This window comes from Pseudophryne corroboree, chromosome 1 (assembly GCF_028390025.1).
Source record: "Pseudophryne corroboree isolate aPseCor3 chromosome 1, aPseCor3.hap2, whole genome shotgun sequence".
Lineage (NCBI taxonomy): Eukaryota > Metazoa > Chordata > Amphibia > Anura > Myobatrachidae > Pseudophryne > Pseudophryne corroboree.
Window position 1 is genome coordinate 713,809,634 of NC_086444.1, and position 25,577 is coordinate 713,835,210.

Consider the following 25,577-nt stretch of genomic DNA (forward strand, 5'->3'; position numbering starts at 1 on the left):
ACAAAGGATGCCTCCCTTGCCACCATGCACGTCACTTACATGTATGTACCCTGCGAGAACTCGACTTCTTGTGGTTCAACCTCAAAAAATTGTATAAACTTATATAATTGCAAACACTCACTCACCACATGTACACTTTTGTTTCTATTTCTATCTCTGCGCAGACATTTTCTTTCCTTTAGACCAGATGTGTTGTAAATTTGGAGAAGGATCTGTTAGTCTAAATTTCGGACACTAAAATAGATTTGCGCTATTTATCGCGTTGCCACCTTTTCGCCTGTTACAATAACACTAGCGTGTGATTTGAGTTACGTGGGCGTACCCGGATGCTCCGTTGCGTAATATACGCTGCGTGCGTCGGCCTTTGAGTTGCGTACGCGAGTCTCACCCTTTGTTAGAGACACGTGTACACAAAGCAAATATCCACCGTAACACAATTTTACACGTTTATCAATGTAGATGATCCTCGATCATCTACCGAACACCACACCAATCTCTCCTTGTATCTTTAGGTAGAGCTGCGTGTGTGCTTTGCAATTTCTCTCTTAATGTATTACTTTTATACTTTAACTATGAAATAGCGACAAATCTCTCTTAGCACGTTTATCAATTATAGAATGGCAAACAGGAGAGTGATATGAAAATACACGAATAAAAAGAAATGCAGATATATGCGTGCGTGCGTATGCAAGACAGAAATAAACAGTTTTAAAAGACACTAGCGTTTTGTTCTTACCTCCTGTTCCGGATTCCCTCAGCACCCTTTACTAAGCGAAGCAGACGCTTATCCAGACAGCACTGCGAGGAATATGATCTCCCGCCCTTTGCTGATGGATAATGTCTGCTGGAATTACCTAGCAGAGATATGTGAAGGACGGACGAGCCGCCAATTGATAAAGCTAAATATTTATCTTACTTAAAACCCTTTAAGAGGCCTAAGAACACTGTACGCTATTGACGTCTGGAGTACCGTAAGGGTACGCACGTTGCGTAGCAATCGCTTAGCCGTAGTCGAGACGCTCAAGCGTTACGTTCGCTCACGGCCAAGAGATCACAGGCAGGCCCGCTATTGGCTGCCGACTAACGTTATGGTTCGCTATAGCGTAGCGTACGCTCGGGACCACGAGGAGATCACCAGCGGCGCAGACGCTCACAATGTTAAACCTTTACATGTAAACCATGAACAATGTATTATACAGAAAAACCTTAGTGTGATGGTGGGGTGTAGATGCAACACAATGTAACCTTATTAACTTAAAGCTGTTCGAGCGTCTCCGACGCTCTGAGAATACTTAACACTATAAGAGATACACAAATACCGGGCTTAGGGTCTAACGCCTTATATGAATGTTATACTTGCAAAAGAATAATACAATACAAGTCATACACTACCAATATAACATAGACTAACTAACCAGATAACTACACAGGAAATACAATACAATACAATAACTGTATAAGAGAAACGAAAGAGAAAAGAGAAGAGAGAGAGAGAGAGATATGGCTCAGAATAACAAGAAAGACAATATGATTGCGGAGAAAACTTACACACAAAGGGGAACGATCGCATGCGCCTCTGGATATCCAGCTCCCGATTATCAGCAATGAGAACCGTTGAAGAGTGAGAGCTGGATATGATCGGCTTGTCTATTTATGCCCCACACACAATACAATTCAATGGTCCCTACAATCTCATTGTTCATTGGACACAGGAATTCGTCTTCGCATTATAACAAAAGGTCATAGGTTGATTCATACAGGTGGGCTGTGACTATTTCCAACTGCTCAGGTGGGTGGGAAACTAGGTTTCCCGCCGCATGGATAAGTAAGTGCAAATAATAGTAAAAGTACATAAACTTCTTATGTCCATAACTATTCGCACGAGCGATTAATCTGCTTCAAACCAACACCGGAATATTGCTAATTAAATACTCTTCCGATGGATACTAAACACCACTGTATGACTCATGTCTGACCCTTCGTATCAAACAAAGAGGGATCTCTATGTCCATGAACATGCTATATTAACTAAACTTTCAGAATCTATCAAAGGGACCATAATCTACAAAATACATTATATAGTTAAAATATGTTACGAACGAGTCGCCCGCCAGACGCACATAAACTTTACCGTAAATGCGCACACTGTGCGCCCGCGGGTGCACGCAACAGCGAGTATGCGCACGCACGGCAGGGCTCATGAACGTGCAACAGGCACTCGCATGAGGTGCAAATATGGCAGTGTGTAGCGTGATATTTTTCTGACTTTGACATCCTGGTGAGGGGGGTAAATGGGGACATGTAGGTACGCATCCTTGATGTCCAGGGAGACCATGTAATCCCCCTCGTCCAGGCTCGCAATAACCGCCCTGAGCGATTCCATCTTGAACCTTTTGATATAAGTGTTCAAGGTTTTTAAATTTAAGATGGGTCTCACCGAACCGTCCGGCTTCGGTACCACAAACATTGTGGAATAGTAACCCTTTCCTTGCTGAAGGAGGGGTACCTTGACAATCACTTGCTGTGAATACAGTTTTTGGATAGCCACCAACACTGCCTCCCTGGCAGAGGGAGTTGCTGGTAAGGCGGATTTTAGAAAACGGCGGGGGGGGGGGGGGTAGTCTCGAATTCCAGCCTGTACCCCTGAGTTACTACTTGAAGGGTCCAGGGATCCACCTGTGAGAGAGCCCACTGTGTGCTGAAATTTCTGAGACGGGCCCCCACCGTACCCGGGTCCGCCTGTGAAGCCCCAGCGTCATGCTGTGGACTTACCGGAAGCGGGGGAGGACTTTTGCTCTTGGGAACTGGCTGTATGCTGCAGCTTTTTCCCTCTACCTTTGCCTCTCGGCAGAAAGGACGCGCCTCGAGCCCTCTTGTGTTTTTGGGGCCGAAAGGACTGTACTTGATAATACGGTGCTTTCTTTTGCTGTGGGGTAGCTTGTGGCAAAAATGTCGATTTCCCAGCCGTAGCTGTGGAAACGAGGTCTGAAAGACCATCCCCAAACAGTTCCACCCCCTTATAAGGCAAAACTTCCATGTGCCTTTTTGAATCGGCATCACCTGACCACTGCCGAGTCCATAACCCCCTTCTGGCGGCAATGGACATTGCACTTATTTTTGATGCCAGCCGGCAAATATCCCTCTGTGCATCACGCATGTATAAGACAGCGTCTTTTATATGCTCTACTGTCAGCAAAATATTGTCCCTATCCAGGGTATCAATATTATCCAACAGGGAATCTGACCACGCGGCAGCAGCACTGCACATCCATGCTGATGCAATCGCTGGTCGCAATATAATGCCCGTGTGTGTATATATAGCTTTTAGGGTAGCTTCCTGCTTTCTATCGGCAGGATCCTTTAGGGCGGCCGTATCCGGAGACGGTAGTGCCACCTGTTTTGATAAACGTGTAAGCGCTTTATCTACCCTAGGGGATGTTTCCCAACGTGACCTATCCTCTGGCGGGAAAGGGTACGCTGCCAATAACCGTTTAGAAATTATCAATTTCTTATCGGGGGAAGTCCAGGCTTCCGCACACACCTCATTTAATTCCTCAGATGCAGGAAAAACTACTGGGAGTTTTTTCTCACCGAACATAATACCCTTTTTTGTGGTACCTGGGGTACTATCAGAAATGTGTAATACATTTTTCATTGCCTCAATCATGTAACGGGTGGACCTATTGGAGGGTACATTAGTCTCATCGTCGTCGACACTGGAGTCGGTATCCGTGTCGACATCTGTGTCTGCCATCTGAGGTAGCGGGCGTTTTAAAGCCCCTGATGACATTTGAGACGCTGGAACAGTCACAAGCCGAGTAGCCGGCTGTCCTATGTCGTCAAACCTTTTATGTAAGGAGCTGACACTGTCACGTAATTCCCTAAGTCCATCCACACAGGTGTCGACCCTTCAGGGGGTGACAACACACTTACAGGCATTTGCTCTGCCTCCACATAATTTTCCTCATCATACATGTCGACACAGCGGTACCGACACACAGCACACACACAGGGAATGCTCTGACAGAGGACAGGACCCCACAAAGCCCTTTGGGGAGACAGAGGGAGAGTATGCCAGCACACACCAGAGCGCTATATACCACAGGGATATCACCTATAAAGTGTGTTTTCCCCTTATAGCTGCATATATATTATACTGCGCCTAAATTTGTGCCCCCCCCTCTCTTTTTTACCCTTTCTGTAGTGCAGGACTGCAGGGGAGAGCCAGGGAGCGATCCTTCCAGCGGAGCTGTGAGGGAAAATGGCGCCAGTGTGCTGAGGGAGATGGCTCCGCCCCTTTTTCGGCAGGCTTTCTCCCGCAATTTTAAGATTTCTGGCAGGGGTTAATATACACCTATATAGCCTCTGGGGCTATATATGGTGTCAGTTTGCCAGCCAAGGTGTTATTTATTGCTGCTCAGGGCGCCCCCCCCCCCCCCCCCCGACCTTCTTGCTTCTGGCTCTGTAAGGGGAACGGACGACGAGGTCGGGTCCTGTGTGCGATCCCTCTGGAGCTAATGGTGTCCAGTAGCCTAAGAAGCCCAAGCTACCACCACTTAGGTAGGTTCGCTTCTTCTCCCCTTAGTCCCTCGGTGCAGTGAGCCTGTTGCCAGCAGGTCTCACTGTAAAATAAAAAAACTAAATTATACTTTCTTTCTAGGAGCTCAGGAGAGCCCCTAGTGTGCATCCAGCTCAGCCGGGCACAGAAATCTAACTGAGGCTTGGAGGAGGGTCATAGGGGGAGGAGCCAGTGCACACCAGATAGTCCTAATTCTTTCTTTAGATGTGCCCAGTCTCCTGCGGAGCCGTCTATTCCCCATGGTCCTTACGGAGTTCCCAGCATCCACTAGGACGTCAGAGAAATAATGTACAATGTAAAAGTACAGTATACAAGCAGTTTTGCAGCCCATAAAGATTAGTTTTGAAATGGAGAGAGCAGCATAGGTAGTTAGTGGTGACTGATGGTTCTGCTCCGTCCTAATATGTTAATGCAGAGAGTAATACTAATATGGGCACTTACATCTACCACTGGGAAGAGACGCCACTTAAACCAAATCCACACAGATGGATAGAGACAAAAGTATCCAGTGAACTATTGCATTATGAACTTGGGCTGCTAACCCCCGCCGGGTAGATGTAAGTGCCCATATTAGTATTACTCTGCATTAACATATTAGGAGCAGGACCATCATCAGTCAGCACTGACTCCCTATGCTGCTCTCTCCATTTCAAAACTAATCTTTATGGACTGCAAAACTGCTTGTATACTGTACTTTTACATTGTACATTATTTATTTGAGACTGTGGTACCAAAAACTGTTTTTATGGTTTTTATTTTATTTAGACTTTGATTTTTATATGTATTTACAGGTTACACTTTTAAATGTACTATTTCTACGCCATATCTGTTACCTGTACTAAAAGACACTTCATTTAAACAAACTATAAATATTATACCATTTTTTTTCTTTATATACTATGCTGGGTGGCTCTTATAATGGCTGGCCACTCCTCTCTGGTCAGGTGGCCACACCCCTTCCAGCATATGGCAACGCCCCTTAGTGGGCCCATATGATTGCATTTCCCTGATGGGCCCTTCGTGCCCCAGTCCGACACTGATTGTAGGTGCAGCTTCTGTCTTTAGTTGTGGAACTAGCTGTGTACAGGGTGTTACTGTGTAACAGTAGCACAGCTTCACAGTTCACACAAACGTGCACGGCAGACAGCACAATGGGGCAGATGTATTAACCTGGAGAAGGCATAAGGAAGTGATAAACCAGTGATATGTGCAAGCTGATAAAGGCACCAGCCAAATCAGCTCCAATATGTAAATTAACAGTTAGGATCTGATTGGCTGGTGCCTTTATCACCTTGCACATATCACTGGTTTATCACTTCCTTATGCCCTCTCCAGGTTAATACATCTGCCCCAAATGTCACCTACTGACAAGCAGCACAGCCACATCCCCCTGTGCAGTTACAACAAGGTGGCACACACCTCTGCGTCCTCCTATCTGCTACTTGCGGCATAACGCAGTCACGTACCACATCAGCTGACACCCAAGGCCGGTTATGGGGCACATCGGGACTGTGTACGGCAGCAACAAGTTGAAACTGCTGTACGCACGATCGTCAAACACACATACAGCAAAGAACGACGATGCCGCAGCTGATGTTTCCGCCTATAAGAAACAGCCAATGGCGCAGCACGAAGATGCAACCAATCCAGCCACGGGATAAGCCGAGCGCTCCGCTGATTGGCTAGGGGCGTTCGCCAACAATCACGTGACACCAAGTTGCCTATGCCGTGCGAGAGGAGAGCCGGTGCCTGAGAAGTTCCCGCCAAGTCTGAGCGCGCGGGGAGCACCGGGCGGAAGGGGAAACTCTGCCGGGAGCGGAGACCGGAGACACCAAACGGGAACACAGCCGGACGTCACATTATAGACATGCCTGGCAAAGGACCATCTGCAGTTCCTGAAATGGGGGGTAGAGGGACGCAGAGCCCGGCAGGTGAGCTCAGAACCGTGTCCGGTAACGGACAGTTAAGGCTTGCATTGCCTATTACAGTATCCCCGACTAACATCTACGGTGCATAGGCAACTTGCACCTCCCCAAAGTGCCTTGCCTTTTTGTGGCAACAGCGCAATGGGCGCCAATGTGTGTGTGGCCCCGGTTCTGCTGCTCACTGGGGCCACAGTGGCCGCTGCTCACACTGGGTTATAACCGTTTCTCCCTTTAACCACCAATTTCCCTGTCACAGCTACCAAAGTTTGGCCCCAGTTAGCGTGTCCGATATAGCAATTAAGATATTGGAGCATGAGGGAGTATGATGGACAGCTTAGTAATTATCAGTGTTACATGCAGATACCTCAACTGCTGCTTTCTGCATAGGGATGTACTGGTTCTTTCTAGCTCTACTCACCGAGGCAGGACAGCCCTTGTTAATAAGGATTTGTTATTCACAGTCTGCAGTAATAAGAGCCCTTAATGCAGTGGTTTCCAAACTTTTTTTGAATCACGGCGCCCTAGAATATCAGAATTTTTTTTGTGGCACCCCTAGCCCAAAAATTTCTTATTGAGAAATTTAGAAAGAAATATTATATTAAGTAGATCGCGTTTATAAGTCATCCTTAGGGTCAGTTTTGTGGTGAGAGGGACAAGATTTGCTTCTGTTTGGCCACATATATTATGACTGGCAGCCACCAGCACTGGTTTTTGCCTATTATAATGACCATGAATAATTTGAATTGGTCCTGGACCACCAACCCAGGGCACCCCTGCAAGTGTCCCGAGGCACCCCAGGGAGCCACGGCACACAGTTTGTGAACCTCTGCCTTAGTATTTTATTTGCGAGTTGCTGGCACAGGGGCTTAGATAAGAACTCTGTGATCAGTACAAGTAAAGTGATAGAAGCGTTCCTTTTCGGCCAGCTGCAGAGTGGAGGGATCCTTCAAATCCCTATTCTGATAGAGGAGTCTATGTATTAATCCTTGGACAGAGAATGTGGATGGCAATAGAAAACCAACCAGCTCCTATAATTTTTCAACACAGCCTGTAACATGACAGTTAGGAGCTGGTTGGCTGGTGCTTTATCTCTTGCCACTTTATCACTCTCCAAGACTTAAGGCCCATAGTAGCTCACTTTTGATGTTTTGAGCTGAAATTCGCCTAGTGTTTATGGCCAGGCGGTGAGCGCTGATGCGCATTCCTGCAGCATCACCGTCCTTTGTCTTGTTTTACCGGCCGAGTGAACCGCTTTCTACAGTCTCCTACTGTTGAAAATGGTTAATCTCTGAGAAAATCGCTCAGTGTGTATGCACCTTCAGTATATCTCCCCCCCCCCCCCCCCCCCCTCCCAAAGGCTGTGGACTGTAGCATCTACAAAGCATTACCTGCTGCGCTAAGGAATGCTTTGCATTGGAGCCTGGTAAATCTGGCACTTTGCAATCCCCATGGAGGGACTGTGCCAGATATGTAGGTATCTACTGCAGTCCCTCCATGGTACATTGTGGTGATATGTAATATTTTTAGGTACCCCCCCCCCCCAAAAAAAAAAAAACAGGAGCACGTAGGCCCCTAAACTGTGTGGGTGCAGATTGCACAATAGTGTTATCACTAGTGAGTTATAAAATAGATTGCAAAGTGTCCTGTATGTCCAGGTAGCAGGGGAGAAGCTAGATTTGTTTTTTTTGATCTCTTTAAATTCAGTGGCTAAATTAAAATGTTTTTGTAGGTCCTCATGCCGGCAGCTATTCAAACGCTACCCCTGGGGATGGTGGACTGAAGTGACCCGTTTGGGTGCCCATATAGGGCTTTTTGTGTTGCGGCCATTCGTTTTGTCGGCTTTTGCCGCTTAACTCTGCTAATCCCGACTGATATGGGTGCGATGAGTGCGAAAACGGGGGACAACTGAATATTGCCCCGCGATCTCCCAGCACTCGCGTGGCAAGATAGGCAGATCAGGTGCGATTAAACAATTGAATTCCCTCCATAGACCTTCCAATCACCATTGTTATTTAGCTCCAGCATAAATAATGAAACTTATATATGTTAAATCCCAGTTACCACCCACAATCTTAACGCCAATCATAATCTATGGGATCCGGTCTTTAGGTTGACCACTATTGGTCGACAGGGACTCTAGGTCGACTTGACATGAGTTTTTCACTTTTTTAATTTTTAGAACTTTTTCATACTTTACGATCCATGTGGACTACAATTGGGAACGATAACCTGTGCCGAGCGCAGCGAGGGGACACTGCACTAATTGGGGTTCCCGGTCACTGTACGGAGAAAATGACACCAAAAAAGTAATAAAAAAAAAACACCATGTTGACCTAGATACTGTCGACCTAAAGGTGCATACACACGGAGAGATTTTGGCTATGAGAGATTTTGACTAACTTTTCCCTTGAACTGGCAGTAGGAGATTTTGACTAACTTTACCAGAGATTTTGTCTAACTATGCAAGAGATTTTGGCTATGGGAGATTTTGACTATCTCATTTAAATAAGGGGATGAGTGTCATATATAGGACGATTTTACAGGGTGGCTGGTATTTAAATAGCTGAAAGTTAAAAAAAAAAATTTGCGTGGGGTCCCCCCTTCTATGTAAAACCAGCCTCGGGCTCTTTGAGCCAGTCCTGGTTGTTAAAATACAGAGGAAAAAATGAGTAGGGTTCCCCCATATTTAGACAACCAGCACCGGGCTCTGCGTCCGGTCCTGGTTTAAAAAATACGGGGGACAAAAGACATAGGGGTCCCCCGTATTTTCCAAACCAGCACCGGGCTCCACTAGCCAGGGAGATAATGCCACAGCCGGGGGACACTTTTATATTGGTCCCTGCGGCCGTGCCATTACCCCCCCAACTAGTCACCCCTGGCCGGGGTACACTGGAGGAGTGAGGACCCCTTAAATCAAGGAGTCCCCCCCTCCAGCCACCCAAGGGCCAGGGGTGAAGCCCGAGGCTGTCCCCCCCATCCGTGGCCCGGTGGATGGGAGGCTGATAGCCTTTCAATAGTAATATTGTTCTTTACAGGAGGCCTACAGGTCCCAGCAAGCCTGCCCCAGCATGTTGGCACTTGGAGAACCACAAGTGCCAGCATGCCCGGACATAAAGGGCCCGCTGGCACCTGTAGTCCACCTGTAAAGAAAATATAAAAAAAAAACCACAACACATTCTTTTAAAAATCCTTTATTAAACTGGGTCTTCACCTGGGGGCGGCGGCCTTTAAGCTCTTTTGCATGGCCGCCGCCTTCCCAGGGCTTCCGGCGTCTTCACCTGGGGGGGCGCCACCTCCCCAGGGCTTCTGGGGTCTTGCTCCGGCGTCTTCACCTGGTGGGCGGCGGCTGCTAAGCTCTTTTGCATAGCCGCCGCCCATCCAGGACTTCCACGACGTCTTCACCTGGGAGGCGGCGGCCTTTAAGCTCTTTTGCATGGCCGCCGCCTTCCCAGGACTTCCAGCATCTTCACCTGGTGGGCGGCGGCTGCTAAGCTCTTTTGCATAGCCGCCGCCCATCCAGGACTTCCACGGCGTCTTCAGGAGCTCTTCTCCGCTCCTCCTCCGCCGTCGGACTGACAGCCGCTGCCTCGCGCTGACTTATATAAGTCAGCGGGAGGGGGCGGGGCGATGACGCGGCGAGCCGTGATTGGCTCGCGGCGGCCATCTTGAATTTCAAAAATGACGCTGAGGCGCCATTTTTGAAACTGGTACCGCTCCGCTGCCAAACTCTGCAATAGAAAGGTAAATTTCCCCCGCACCGCTGCCGCAACCCGCCGCACCGCCACCGCAACCCGCCGCAACCCGCCGTCGCCCACACCGCCACCGCAACCCGCCGCCGCCCGCACCGCCGCCACAACCCGCCGCCACAACCCACCGCCGCCTGCACATCGCTATCGCTGGGAAAAATCGCTGGCCTCTTAAAGTGTTAGCGATTTTGACTAACTTTTGCAGCGACATAGCCAAAATTGACTTGCCTGCACTGACTATTTTTCCCAGCGATAGCGACCTAGCGGGGACGCGCATCGCTATCGCTGGCTGTGTACACACGGAGCGATCTGCACTAACTTTCTGAGCGATTTTGACTATATAGTCAAAATCGCTCAGTTATATCGCTCCGTGTGTATGCACCTTAAGTCTTATCTACGTATCATACCACACCCATAATTTATACCCAAAAATGTAGTGTTTTGGCACAATTACTGCAGTCTGCTTAATAAAAAGTATTCCACACTTTAAACATATACAAAGCACGTAAAATGCTAAACAATGGGCCTGTAATGCTAGCAAACATAATAAAAGTCCAAACAGCTTGGGTAATTCCTTCTGGGTAATCTTCAAGAAGCAATACATTCAAAGTAGCTTCCCTCTTGGTATTACAAAGAGTAAGCAGGAATGAGCAGATCACATGCAATCCTGAAGTGGTATGTTCCGCTAAATACTTACAGATCCAGCCTGATCTCCATGTGTTTCCCCTGGTTTCCATAAAATGAGGGGGAAAAAAGCACACAGATCGACATGTAAGTACGTCTAATGTGAGGATTTGCTAGCCACACATCGTATCCTACCTTCTCCAGTCAAAGTCTAGAGAAAGATCACTATTGCTGTTACTGGGTTCTTTTAGAGCCACAATTTTATCACAATCCCCCAACTGAGATCAGTTACCAGACTGAATACAAGGTGCATCAAGTTCCCAAATACTTCTGACTATCTACCTACTTCTGTGATGTCATAATCATAGAGTTGTGGAGAAGATGGCTGGACTGATGAAAAACTTTCTTAGGTGTATGTAGCAGGTTTTTTTTTTTGGGTGAAAGTTGGTCTAGTCCAGGCCTGGCCAACCTGTGGCTCTCCAGATGTTGTGAAACTACACATCCCAGCATGCCCTGACACAGTTATAGCATTCCTTAATAGCAAAACTGTGGCAAAGCATGATGGGACTTGTAGTTTTACAACAGCTGGAGAGCCACAGGTTGGCCAGGCCTGGTCTAGTCTCTAGTGCACAGGTTCTCAAACTCTATCCTCAGTACCCCACACAGTTCATGTTTTCCAGGTCTCCTCACGGAATCACAGTTGAAATTATTAGCTCCACTTGTTGATCTTTTGTGAGTAATGAATACAGCTGTGCACTTGCTAAGACCTGGAAAACAAACTGTCTGGGGTCTTGCGACAGTTTGAGAACCACTGGTCTAGTGTATGGCCAGCTTTTTTTGCATTGAAGGTTTTACAGATCTCATCAGTTTCACAAGTTAAATTATTAGTACTACATGTGAATCTTTTAAAATGTGTCTGTAATGAATATAGCTATTCATGAAATAGGAGATGTGGAAAACAAGTACACTTAGGGGTCCCTGAGGGCTGGAGTTGGAATACACTGTACTAGTCCTTATTAATAGTAATCAAAAATAACTTTATATTTATAGCAATTCTTTATTTCTCTATCGTCCTAAGTGGATGCTGGGGTTCCTGAAAGGACCATGGGGAATAGCGGCTCCGCAGGAGACAGGGCACAAAAAAGTAAAGCTTTACTAGGTCAGGTGGTGTGCACTGGCTCCTCCCCCTATGACCCTCCTCCAGACTCCAGTTAGATTTTGTGCCCGAACGAGAAGGGTGCAATCTAGGTGGCTCTCCTAAAGAGCTGCTTAGAGAAAGTTTAGTTTAGGTTTTTTTCTTTACAGTGAGTCCTGCTGGCAACAGGATCACTGCAACGTGGGACTTAGGGGGAAAGTAGTAAACTCACCTGCATGCAGAGTGGATTTGCTGCTTGGCTACTGGACACCATTAGCTCCAGAGGGATCGAACACAGGCCCAGCCGTGGAGTCCGGTCCCGGAGCCGCGCCGCCGACCCCCTTGCAGATGCTGAAGCGTGAAGAGGTCCGGAAACCGGCGGCTGAAGACTCCTCAGTCTTCATAAGGTAGCGCACAGCACTGCAGCTGTGCGCCATTTTCCTCTCAGCACACTTCACTGGGCAGTCACTGAGGGTGCAGAGCGCTGGGGGGGGGCGCTCTGAGAGGCAAATATAAACCTTATACAAGGCTAAAAATACCTCACATATAGCCCATAGGGGCTATATGGAGATATTTAACCCCTGCCTGACTGGAAAAATAGCGGGAGAAGAACCCGCCGAAAAAGGGGCGGGGCCTATCTCCTCAGCACACGGCGCCATTTTCTGTCACAGCTCCGCTGGTCAGAACGGCTCCCAGGTCTCTCCCCTGCACTGCACTACAGAAACAGGGTAAAACAGAGAGGGGGGGCACATTAATGGCTATATATATATATATATTAAAGCAGCTATAAGGGAGCACTTAATATAAGGATATCCCTTGTATATATAGCGCTTTGTGGTGTGTGCTGGCAGACTCTCCCTCTGTCTCCCCAAAAGGGCTAGTGGGTCCTGTCTTCATTAGAGCATTCCCTGTGAGTTTGCGGTGTGTGTCGGTACGTGGTGTCGACATGTATGAGGACGATATTGGTGTGGAGGCGGAGCAATTGCCAAATATGCAGATGTCACCCCCCAGGGGGTCGACACCAGAATGGATGCCTTTATTTGTGGAATTACGTGATGGTTTATCTTCCCTTAAACAGTCAGTTGAGGACATGAGGCGGCCGGACAATCAATTAATGCCTGTACAGGCGCCTCAAACACCGTCAGGGGCTGTAAAACGCCCTTTGCCTCAGTCGGTCGACACAGACCCAGACACGGGCACTGATTCCAGTGACGACGGTAGAAATTCAAACGTATTTTCCAGTAGGGCCACACGTTATATGATTTTGGCAATGAAGGAGACGTTACATTTAGCTGATACTACAGATACCGTAAAACAGGGTATTATGTATGGTGTGAAAAAACTACAAACAGTTTTTCCTGAATCAGAAGAATTAAATGACGTGTGTGATGAAGCGTGGGTTGCTCCTGATAAAAAGTTGATAATTTCAAAAAAGTTATTGGCATTATACCCTTTCCCGCCAGAGGTTAGGGCGCGCTGGGAAACACCCCCTAAGGTGGACAAGGCGCTCACACGCTTATCCAAACAAGTGGCGTTACCCTCTCCTGAGACGGCCGCACTTAAGGATCCATCAGATAGAAAGATGGAAGTTATTCAAAAGAATATATACACACATGCAGGTGTTATACTACGACCAGCTATAGCAACTGCCTGGATGTGCAGTGCTGGAGTAGTTTGGTCAGAATCCCTGATTGAAAATATTGATACCCTAGATAGGGACAATGTTTTACTGTCGTTAGAACAAATAAAGGATGCATTTATCTATATGCGTGATGCACAGAGGGATATTTGCACACTGGCATCTCGGATGAGTGCTATGTCCATTTCAGCCAGAAGAGCCTTATGGACACGACAGTGGACAGGCGATGCGGATTCAAAACGTCACATGGAGGTTTTGCCGTATAAAGGGGAGGAGTTATTTGGAGTTGGTCTATCAGACTTGGTGGCCACGGCTACTGCCGGGAAATCCACTTTTTTACCTCAAGTCACTCCCCAACAGAGAAAGGCACCGACCTTTCAACCGCAGCCTTTTCGCTCCTACAAAAATAAGAGAGCAAAGGGCTTGTCGTACCTGCCACGAGGCAGAGGAAGAGGGAAGAGACACCAACAGGCAGCTCCTTCCCAGGAACAGAAGCCCTCCCCGGCTCCTGCAAAAACCTCAGCATGACGCTGGGGCCTCTCAAGCGGACTCGGGGACAGTGGGGGGCCGTCTCAAAAATTACAGCGCGCAGTGGGCTCACTCGCAGGTAGACCCCTGGATCCTGCAGATAATATCTCAGGGGTACAGGTTGGAATTAGAGACGGATCCTCCTCATCGTTTCCTGAAGTCTGCCTTACCAACCGTCTCTTCCGAAAGGGAGAGGGTGTTGGAAGCCATTCACAAGCTGTACGCTCAGCAGGTGATAGTCAAAGTACCCCTATTACAACAAGGAAAGGGGTATTATTCCACTCTATTTGTGGTACCGAAGCCGGATGGCTCGGTAAGGCCTATTCTAAATCTGAAGTCCTTGAACCTCTACATAAAAAAGTTCAAGTTCAAGATGGAGTCACTCAGAGCAGTGATAGCGAACCTGGAAGAAGGGGACTTTATGGTATCCTTGGACATCAAGGATGCGTATCTACACGTTCCGATTTACCCCGCACACCAGGGGTACCTCAGGTTCATTGTTCAAAACTGTCACTATCAGTTTCAGACGCTGCCGTTCGGATTGTCCACGGCGCCTCGGGTCTTTACCAAGGTAATGGCCGAGATGATGATTCTTCTTCGAAGAAAAGGCGTATTAGTTATCCCATACTTGGACGATCTCCTAATAAGGGCAAGGTCCAGAGAACAGCTGGAGACAGCTTTAGCACTATCTCAAGAGGTGCTAAGACAACACGGGTGGATTCTGAATATTCCAAAATCCCATTTAATCCCGACAACTCGTCTGCTGTTCCTAGGAATGATTCTGGACACGGTTCAGAAAAAGGTTTTCCTTCCAGAGGAAAAAGCCAAGGAGTTATCCGATCTGGTCAGGAACCTCCTAAAACCAGGAAAAGTGTCAGTACATCAATGCACAAGAGTCCTGGGAAAAATGGTGGCTTCTTACGAAGCAATTCCATTCGGCAGATTCCATGCAAGAATATTCCAAAGGGATCTGTTGGACAAATGGTCAGGGTCGCATCTGCAGATGCACCTGCGAATAACCCTGTCACCAAAGACAAGGGTGTCACTTCTGTGGTGGTTGCAGAAGGCTCACCTATTAGAAGGCCGCAGATTCGGCATTCAGGATTGGATCCTGGTGACCACGGACGCCAGCCTGAGAGGCTGGGGAGCAGTCACACAAGGAAGAAACTTCCAGGGAGTATGGACGAGTCTGGAAAAGTCTCTTCACATAAACATTCTGGAACTAAGAGCAATCTACAATGCTCTAAGCCAGGCGGAACTTCTCCTGCAAGGAAAGCCGGTGTTGATTCAGTCGGACAACATCACGGCGGTCGCCCATGTAAACAGGCAGGGCGGCACAAGAAGCAGGAGTGCAATGGCAGAAGCTGCCAAGATTCTTCGCTGGGCGGAGAATCACGTGATAGCACTGTCAGCAGTGTTCATCCCGGGCGTGGACAACTGGGAAGCAGACTTCCTCAGCAGACACGATCTTCATCCGGGAGAGTGGGGTCTACATCCAGAAGTCTTCAACATGTTAATAGACCGTTGGGAAAGACCAATTGTAGACATGATGGCGTCTCGCCTCAACAAGAAACTGGACAAATATTGCGCCAGGTCAAGAGATCCACAGGCAATAGCTGTGGACGCACTGGTAACTCCTTGGGTGTACCAGTCAGTGTATGTGTTTCCTCCTCTGCCGCTCATACCAAAGGTATTGAAGATCATACGGCAAAGAAGAGTAAGAACAATACTAGTGGTTCCGGATTGGCCGAGAAGGACTTGGTATCCGGAACTTCAAGAGATGCTCACGGACGAACCGTGGCCTCTACCTCTGAGAAGGGACCTGCTACAGCAGGGTCCCTGTCTTTTTCAAGACTTACCGCGGCTGCGTTTGACGGCATGGCGGTTGAACGCCAGATCCTAAAAGGGAAAGGCATTCCAGAAGAAGTCATTCCTACCTTGATTAAGGCACGGAAGGAAGTCACCGTGAAACATTATCACCGCATTTGGCGAAAATATGTAGCGTGGTGCGAGGATCGGAGGGTTCCGACGGAGGAATTCCAACTGGGTCGTTTCCTACATTTCCTGCAATCAGGATTATCTATGGGTCTCAAATTGGGATCCATTAAGGTTCAAATTTCGGCCCTGTCAATATTCTTCCAAAAAGAATTGGCCTCTGTCCCTGAGGTCCAGACTTTTGTCAAGGGAGTACTGCATATACAGCCTCCTGTGGTGCCTCCGGTGGCACCGTGGGATCTAAATGTAGTTTTAGATTTCCTCAAATCCCATTGGTTTGAACCATTGAAAAAGGTGGATTTGAAATATCTCACATTGAAAGTGACTATGTTACTAGCCCTGGCATCTGCCAGGAGAGTATCTGAATTGGCGGCTTTATCTTATAAAAGTCCTTATCTAATCTTCCATTCGGATAGGGCAGAACTGCGGACTCGTCCGCATTTTCTCCCTAAAGTGGTATCAGCATTTCATCTGAACCAACCTATTGTGGTGCCTGCGGCCACTAGCGACTTGGAGGACTCCAAGTTGTTGGACGTTGTCAGAGCCTTAAAAATATACATTGCAAGGACGGCTGGAGTCAGAAAATCTGACTCGCTGTTTATATTGTATGCACCCAACAAGTTGGGCGCACCTGCTTCTAAGCAGTCGATTGCTCGTTGGATTTGTAACACAATTCAACTTGCACATTCTGTGGCAGGCCTGCCACAGCCTAAAACTGTAAAAGCCCACTCCACAAGGAAGGTGGGCTCATCTTGGGCGGCTGCCCGAGGGGTCTCGGCATTACAACTCTGCCGAGCAGCTACGTGGTCGGGGGAGAACACGTTTGTAAAATTTTACAAATTTGATACCCTGGCAAAGGAGGACCTGGAGTTCTCTCATTCGGTGCTGCAGAGTCATCCGCACTCTCCCGCCCGTTTGGGAGCTTTGGTATAATCCCCATGGTCCTTTCAGGAACCCCAGCATCCACTTAGGACGATAGAGAAAATAAGAATTTACTTACCGATAATTCTATTTCTCGGAGTCCGTAGTGGATGCTGGGCGCCCATCCCAAGTGCGGATTATCTGCAATACTTGTACATAGTTATTGTTAACTAATTCGGGTTATTGTTAAGGAGCCATCTTTAAGAGGCCCTTTCTGTTGTCATACTGTTAACTGGGTTTAGATCACAAGTTGTACGGTGTGATTGGTGTGGCTGGTATGAGTCTTACCCGGGATTCAAAATGCCTCCCTTATTGTGTATGCTCGTCCGGGCACAGTACCTAACTGGAGTCTGGAGGAGGGTCATAGGGGGAGGAGCCAGTGCACACCACCTGACCTAGTAAAGCTTTACTTTTTTGTGCCCTGTCTCCTGCGGAGCCGCTATTCCCCATGGTCCTTTCAGGAACCCCAGCATCCACTACGGACTCCGAGAAATAGAATTATCGGTAAGTAAATTCTTATTTTTTTTTCTATTTGGGATACTGGAACACTGGTATAGGTATACTAAGGTTTGTGGAGCTTTGCACTTGAAAACTAGAATTGTTTTGAACAGGATTCCTCTGCCACTATGCGTAAAGAATCAGTGGTTTTCCAAGTGTCTGTTGGAGCCAGGTATTTAAAAAAAAATTTCAGGTTCTTGGCCAACCTGATGAATTTGTTTTTTCCTTTTGGGGCTGCTTTTTTTTCTACTTGATCAGGTCAGAGTTGGAGCTTGCTGTTGTGGCAGTTACTAGTAGAGAATCTTCCTGCACTGCAGTATTGTTTCTGAAGGGACCCATCGCTAGCCAACACATGACTGTCTAGGATCCCAGGGCGCTGCTTTTCACACAGTATACCCGATACTTCCAGTAGCTGGTGTATATAGTGCCATCTGTCAATGAAAAATCCATGAAAGGCTTGAGGGCCCTACGCATTAGGCGACCCGCCGCTGATCTGCCCAATGGCCGATACGGCAGACTGGTGACCTGGCTGCTGGGGAAGGTGATGGGGTGAGTGAAGTTTCTTCACTCCCCTCGTCACGCAGCTCCATATGCATGCATGCTAATATGGACGAGATTGTCCATATTGGCTTGCATGCACAAGCGACCTGGCACCAACGATGAATGAGCACGGGGCCGCACATCGTTGGTGCCTACTCACTGATCGATATGAACGAGTTCTCGGTCATTAATGAACGAGAATGTTCATATCGATCAGTGAAATCACTGTTTAGGGCCCTTATGTCTACTTTGCTCCCTGGGAACCTGCTCCAAACATTACAAGGAATGGAACAGGCTTTCACACTTAATTGTAAACCAAAGTCTCAATTTCCTAAATATAAAACTAGTGCTAGTGACAGCTACCTGCAGGCACTGATAGCTGTGTGAAGGAGCTTTTCCTTATGGGGTTCGTATTTCTGGCAAGTATCTGAGCAATTCCCAGTTTTATCGATGACTGGGTCAGGATATTATACATTTTGGAATTCCTCAGTTCACCAATTATGACCAAAATATTGAGATTGCAGAAATGGGTTTTTCAATAAGCTGGTTCTTTTCCTGCTTCCCTGATTGATCACCAGTCATCAAAATGACAGAAAGATATAATCAGGCAATAGCTTTCTGGCCCACATTAGATTGGCTTGCTCCTATTCGCGAAGTCCTCGGGAGGAGAATCCTTGTACACTCCTCTTCAGCATGGCTTTCAAGCATGTCTGCCAAATTTTCCAGTCTCATATCAGATATCTCAAAATTTCTGGTATGGAAGACAATTTGCTTTACTTCTTGCCATTACATCTGCCAAAAAGTTGTTTTAATTCAAAGTATTGTCCGTTTGTTCGTTCTTTTTTAGTGTTTAGTGAAAGTCTGTTCTAAGTCAAAGCCTTCGTTTTTGCTGAGTGTTGTTAATATTACCACTATTCTGGTGTCCTGTGCCTTTGGGGTCGATTCAATTTAGCGACAGTTGAATAGCACTGGGAGTTTGCTCCCATCACTTTTCAATTCAGCTCAAGTTAAGTCGGCGAAGGCTCGTTCTCGCGGACTTAACAGGTTAATTTGTCGGGAGAACGGGCATTCTCCGACTTAACTCCCCGTTGCGATGCTGGTTCACAACAGAATCAGCCTTGCGCCGGCTGCGCGGCAACACTTTTGTCGGATTTCCTCTTTCATCCTTCGGGGGTGAGAGAAGAATTCCCGACAATTGGTGTCACTTGTCGCTGTATTGAATAACTTAGCTCCCAGCGCTATTCAACGGTCGCTGAATTGAATCGACCCCTTGTGTGTAACTTACCCGGGTTATCAGGGGATTGCTTTATGCTGCAGTACAATCTATTCTGTTATGTCTGGGGTACAAGTGTCCAGTTCCCCCCTCTCTCTGTTTCTGGGAGCCTCTCTGAAAAGAGCAGATTAGTGGCAAATGTTTTTGCATATGCTAAATCTAAAGGAACATTTCCTCAGTCATTGGGAGATTCAAATGTTTGAAAAGTCGGTTGGGTGTCTGTTTTTTCCTGTCTATTAGATAGGAAAAAACAGACTCCCAACTGACTTTTCAAACATTTGAATCTCCCCCAGTGTCTGATCGGGGGACTCTGTGCAGCTTGTGAGGTGGGAAGCCAGAGTGACAGCTTGCCTATGAGAGCTCCCTTTGCTTGTTGGATTGCTGCATTGGGTAGCAACCCTAGCTGAGGTAATGTCAGAACTGCCTAGTTAACCTTTAACAGACCATACATTGTACATGCCTTGCTGTCTCAGCCTCTGGTGGGTTGGTTGGGGTGGGCAGGCACCATTGGCTATGGCTATCCCTGACAATCAGGAGTCGGTGCTTCCTTTTACCTCTGCTGAACCTACCAGGGCCCAAGTTTTGGGTAGATCTGTTCATTGTTTTGTGCCATTCTCTTAAACGCTTGATAGATGGCTGGATCCATCTGTGGCACCTAGAACACAAAAGAAGACTGCCAGGAATCCTTGAAGTTTAGGAGAGATTCTAATTCAGAAGCTACATTACCGATTACTAGCTGAGGATGATCTCCTTGATTACTACAAAGTTGACGTTTCTCTGTGGTAGAGGAATGACCCTCAAAATATTTAGGGAGTAGTGGCCTTAATACAGACTGTTAAGCAGTTGTTGCATACCTTGGACATTGCTCAGCAAGTCCACTAAAAAGTCCTTTACAGCTGGAGGACTTTTTAGTGGTTGCCTGGTCCCATCCTGATCAGAAATTTGAAGTTTCCTGAAGGTTAATTTCTGCTGCGGGGTACACCGGGCTCCATAAGGATTAAGTTGGAGGTATATATCAAGAGTGATATGGACAGGCGCATATATATGGGCTGTTTCTCCTAGCAGCTGTAGTGGGAGATAGTCAGTCTCCCCAAGATAAATACAAAGCAATACAATAATAACAGCGCTATATACTTAAGACAATTTAATCCAATTTCTCTAACGTCCTAGTGGATGCTGGGACTCCGTCAGGACCATGGGGAATAGCGGGCTCCGCAGGAGACAGGGCACATCTAAAAAAGCTTTTAGGTCACATGGTGCGTACTGGCTCCTCCCCCTATGACCCTCCTCCAAGCCTCAGTTAGGTTTTTGTGCCCGTCCGAGAGGGTGCAATCTAGGTGGCTCTCCTAAAGAGCTGTTTAGAAAAGTTTTTTTTTAGGTTTCAATCTCAGTGATTCCTGCTGGCAACAGGATCACTGCATCGAGGGACTTAGGGGAGAGATTTCCAACTCACCTGCGTGCAGGATGGATTGGAGTCTTAGGCTACTGGACACTTAGCTCCAGAGGGAGTCGGAACACAGGTCAGCCTGGGGTTCGTCCCGGAGCCGCGCCGCCGATCCCCCTTACAGACGCTGAAGAGACGGCAGAACGGAGGTCCGGAAAGCAGGCGGCAGAAGACTCCTCAGTCTTCTTGAAGGTAGCGCACAGCACGGCAGCTGTGCGCCATTGTTGTCACACGGCTCACTGACTCAGTCACGGAGGGTGCAGGGCGCTGCTGGGGGCGCCCTGGGCAGCAATATAATTACCTTTAGTGGCAAAATAAATACATCACATATAGCCATTAAGGCTATATGTATGTATTTTAACCCAGGCCAGTTTCTTAAAAACCGGGGAAAAGCCCGCCGAAAAAGGGGCGGAGCTTATTCTCCTCAGCACTCAGCGCCATTTTCCTGCTCAGCTCCGCTGGTGAGGAAGGCTCCCAGGTCTCTCCCCTGCACTGCACTACAGAAACAGGGTAACAAAGAGAAGGGGGGCATAAATTGGCGATATTTATATATTAAGAGCGCATATATAGTAAACAACACCTTCTAGGGTTGTTTATATACATTTATAGCGCTTTTGGTGTGTGCTGGCAAACTCTCCCTCTGTCTCCCCAAAGGGCTAGGGGGTCCTGTCTTCGATTAGAGCATTCCCTGTGTGGCTGCTGTGTGTTGGTACGTGTGTGTCGACATGTATGAGGACGATGTTGGTGTGGAGGCAGAGCAATTGCCGATGATGGTAATGTCACCCCCTAGGGAGTCGACACCGGAATGGATGGCTTTAGTTATGGAATTACGTGATAATGTCAGCACATTACAAAAGTCAGTTGACGAAATAAGACGCCCGGCTAACCAGTTAGTACCGGTTCAGGCGTCTCAGACACAGTCAGGGGCTGTAAAACGTCCTTTACCTCAGTCAGTCGACACGGGTACCGACACAGATGAATCTAGTGTCGACGGTGAAGAAACAAACGTATTTTCCAATAGGGCCACACGTTATATGATCACGGCAATGAAGGAGGCTTTGCAGATCTCTGATACTGCTGGTACCTCAAAAAGGGGTATTATGTGGGGGGTGAAAAAACTACCTGTATTTTTTCCAGAATCAGAGGAATTGAATGACGTGTGTGATGAAGCGTGGGTTAACCCCGATAGAAAACTGCTAATTTCCAAGAAGTTATTGGCATTATACCCTTTCCCACCAGAGGTTAGGGCGCGCTGGGAAACACCCCCTAGGGTGGATAAGGCGCTCACACATTTATCAAAGCAAGTGGCGTTGCCGTCTCCTGATACGGCCGCCCTCAAGGATCCAGCAGATAGGAGGCTGGAAACTACACTGAAGAGTATATACACACATACTGGTGTTATACTGCGACCGGCAATAGCCTCAGCCTGGATGTGCAGTGCTGGGGTAGTGTGGTTGGATTCTCTGACTGAAAATATTGATACCCTGGATAGGGACAGTATTTTATTGACTCTAGAGCAATTAAAGGATGCTTTCCTTTATATGCGAGATGCTCAGAGGGATGTTTGTACTCTAGCATCAAGAGTAAGCGCGATGTCCATATCTGCCAGAAGAAGTTTATGGACGCGACAGTGGTCAGGTGATGCGGATTCCAAGAGGCATATGGAAGTATTGCCATATAAAGGAGAGGAATTGTTTGGGGTCGGTCTTTCGGACCTGGTGGCCACGGCAACTGCCGGCAAATCCACTTTTTTACCTCAGACCCCCTCCCAACAGAAAAAGACACCGTCTTTTCAGCCGCAGTCCTTTCGCTCCTATAAAAAGCGACCAAAAGGACAGTCTTATCTGCCGCGAGGCAGAGGAAAGGGTAAGAAAGGGCAGCAAGCAGCCCCTGCCCAGGAACAGAAGCCCGCCCCGGCTTCTACAAAGCCATCAGCATGACGCTGGGGCTTTACAAGCGGACTCAGGAACGGTGGGGGGTCGACTCAAGATTTTCAGCAATCAATGGGTTCACTCACAAGTGGACCCGTGGGTCCTGCAGATAGTATCTCAGGGTTACATGCTGGAGTTCGAAAGGTCTCCCCCTCGCCGGTTCCTAAAGTCTGCTTTACCAACGTCTCCCTCAGAAAGGACGTCGGTTTTGGAAGCCATTCACAAGCTGTATTCTCAGCAGGTGATAGTCAAGGTACCCCTCCTACAACAGGGAAAGGGGTATTATTCCACACTATTTGTGGTACCGAAACCGGACGGTTCGGTAAGGCCTATTCTAAATCTGAAATCCTTGAACCTGTACATAAAGAAATTCAAGTTCAAGATGGAGTCACTCAGAGCAGTGATAGCGAATCTGGAAGAAGGAGACTTCATGGTGTCCTTGGACATAAAAGATGCTTATCTACATGTCCCGATTTACCCCTCACACCAAGGGTATCTCAGGTTCGTGATACAAGACTGTCATTATCAGTTTCAAACGCTGCCGTTTGGGTTGTCCACGGCCCCTCGGGTCTTTACCAAGGTAATGACCGAAATGATGGTTCTTCTACGAAGAAAAGGCGTATTAATTATCCCTTACTTGGACGATCTCCTGATAAGGGCAAAGTCCAGAGAACAGCTGGAAGTCGGTGTAGCGCTAACACAAGTAGTGCTTCAGCAACACGGGTGGATTCTAAATCTTCCAAAATCTCAATTGACCCCGACAACACATCTGCTGTTCCTGGGCATGATTCTGGACACGGTTCAGAAAAAGGTATTTCTCCCGGAAGAGGAAGCAAGGGAGTTATCCGAACTTGTCAAGAACCTCCTAAAACCAGGAACGGTGTCAGTACATCAATGCACAAGAGTCCTGGGAAAGATGGTGGCTTCGTACGAAGCGATTCCATTCGGCAGATTCCATGCACGAACATTTCAGTGGGATCTGCTGGACAAATGGTCCGGATCGCATCTGCACATGCATCAGCGGATAACACTGTCACCGAGAACAAGGTTGTCTCTCCTGTGGTGGTTGCAGACTGCCCATCTGTTAGTGGGCCGCAGATTCGGCATACAGGACTGGGTCCTGGTGACTACGGATGCCAGCCTACGAGGTTGGGGAGCAGTCACAAAGGGAAGAAACTTCCAGGGCGTGTGGTCAAACCTGGAGACGTCTCTTCACATAAATATACTGGAGCTAAGAGCGATCTACAATGCTCTAAGCCTGGCAAAATCGCTGCTTCAGGGTCAGCCGGTGTTGATCCAGTCCGACAACATCACGGCAGTCGCCCACGTAAACCGACAAGGCGGCACGAGAAGCAGGAGTGCAATGGCAGAAGCTGCAAGGATTCTGCGCTGGGCGGAGAATCATGTCGTAGCACTGTCAGCAGTGTTCATCCCGGGAGTGGACAACTGGGAAGCAGATTTCCTCAGCAGACACGACCTTCACCCGGGAGAGTGGGGACTTCATCCAGAAGTTTTCCACATGATTGTGAACCGTTGGGAAAAACCAAAGGTGGACATGATGGCGTCTCGCCTCAACAAAAAATTGGACAGGTATTGCGCCAGGTCAAGGGACCCTCAGGCAATAGCTGTGGACGCTCTGGTAACACCGTGGGTGTACCAGTCAGTGTATGTGTTCCCTCCTCTGCCTCTCATACCAAAGGTACTGAGAATTATACGGAAAAGAGGAGTAAGAACAATACTGGTAGCTCCGGACTGGCCAAGAAGAACTTGGTATCCGGAACTTCAAGAGATGCTCACGGAGGATCCGTGGCCTCTACCTCTAAGAAGGGATCTGCTTCAGCAGGGACCTTGTATGTTCCAAGACTTACCGCGGCTGCGTTTGACGGCATGGCGGTTGAACGCCGGATTCTAAAAGAAGGGCATTCCTGAGGAAGTTATTCCTACTTTAATTAAAGCCAGGAAAGAAGTGACCGCACAACATTATCACCGCATTTGGAGAAAATATGTTGCGTGGTGTGAGGCCAAGAAGGCTCCAACGGAAAAATTTCAATTGGGTCGATTCTTACATTTCCTGCAAGCAGGATTGTCTATGGGCCTCAAATTGGGGTCCATTAAAGTTCAAATTTCGGCCTTATCAATTTTCTTCCAGAAGGAATTGGCGTCAGTGCCTGAAGTACAAACTTTTGTCAAAGGTGTACTACATATACAACCCCCAATAGTGCCTCCAGTGGCACCGTGGGATTTGAACGTGGTTCTAAATTTTCTCAAATCTCATTGGTTTGAGCCTTTAAAATCGGTAGATTTAAAATACCTTACATGGAAGGTAACCATGCTGTTGGCCCTGGCTTCAGCCAGGAGAATTTCGGAGTTGGCAGCTTTGTCATACAAAAGCCCATATCTGATATTCCATTCGGACAGGGCAGAATTGAGGACACGTCCTCCATTTCTCCCTAAGGTGGTTTCGGCATTTCACTTGAACCAGCCTATTGTGGTGCCTGCGGCTACTAGCGACTTGGAGGACTCCAAGTTACTGGACGTTGTCAGAGCATTAAAAATATATATTTCAAGGACAGCTGGAATCAGAAAATCTGACTCGTTGTTTACATTGTATGCACCCAACAAGTTGGGTGCTCCTGCGTCTAAACAGACGATTGCACGTTGGATATGTAGTACAATCCAACTTGCACATTCTGTGGCAAGCCTGCCACAGCCTAAATCTGTAAAGGCCCATTCCACAAGGAAAGTGGGCTCATCCTGGGCGGCTGCCCGAGGAGTCTCGGCATTACAACTTTGCCGAGC

At 47.7% G+C, this 25,577-nt stretch overlaps 1 protein-coding gene across 2 annotated transcripts in view; it reads left to right on the forward strand.

Annotated features, from left to right (window-relative positions):
* Positions 1–6,226: 6,226 nt before the first annotated feature.
* The window catches only part of CHAF1A (chromatin assembly factor 1 subunit A), a 566,913-nt gene continuing 547,562 nt past the window's right edge, over positions 6,227–25,577 (forward strand). The window contains exon 1 of one of the 2 annotated variants that reach the window (XM_063915198.1): positions 6,227–6,510. In XM_063915198.1, coding sequence (XP_063771268.1) covers positions 6,447–6,510 — 64 coding nt within the window. In that variant the 5' untranslated portion in view covers positions 6,227–6,446. The remainder of the gene's footprint in view (positions 6,511–25,577) is intronic. The other variant, XM_063915188.1, reaches the window with a different exon arrangement.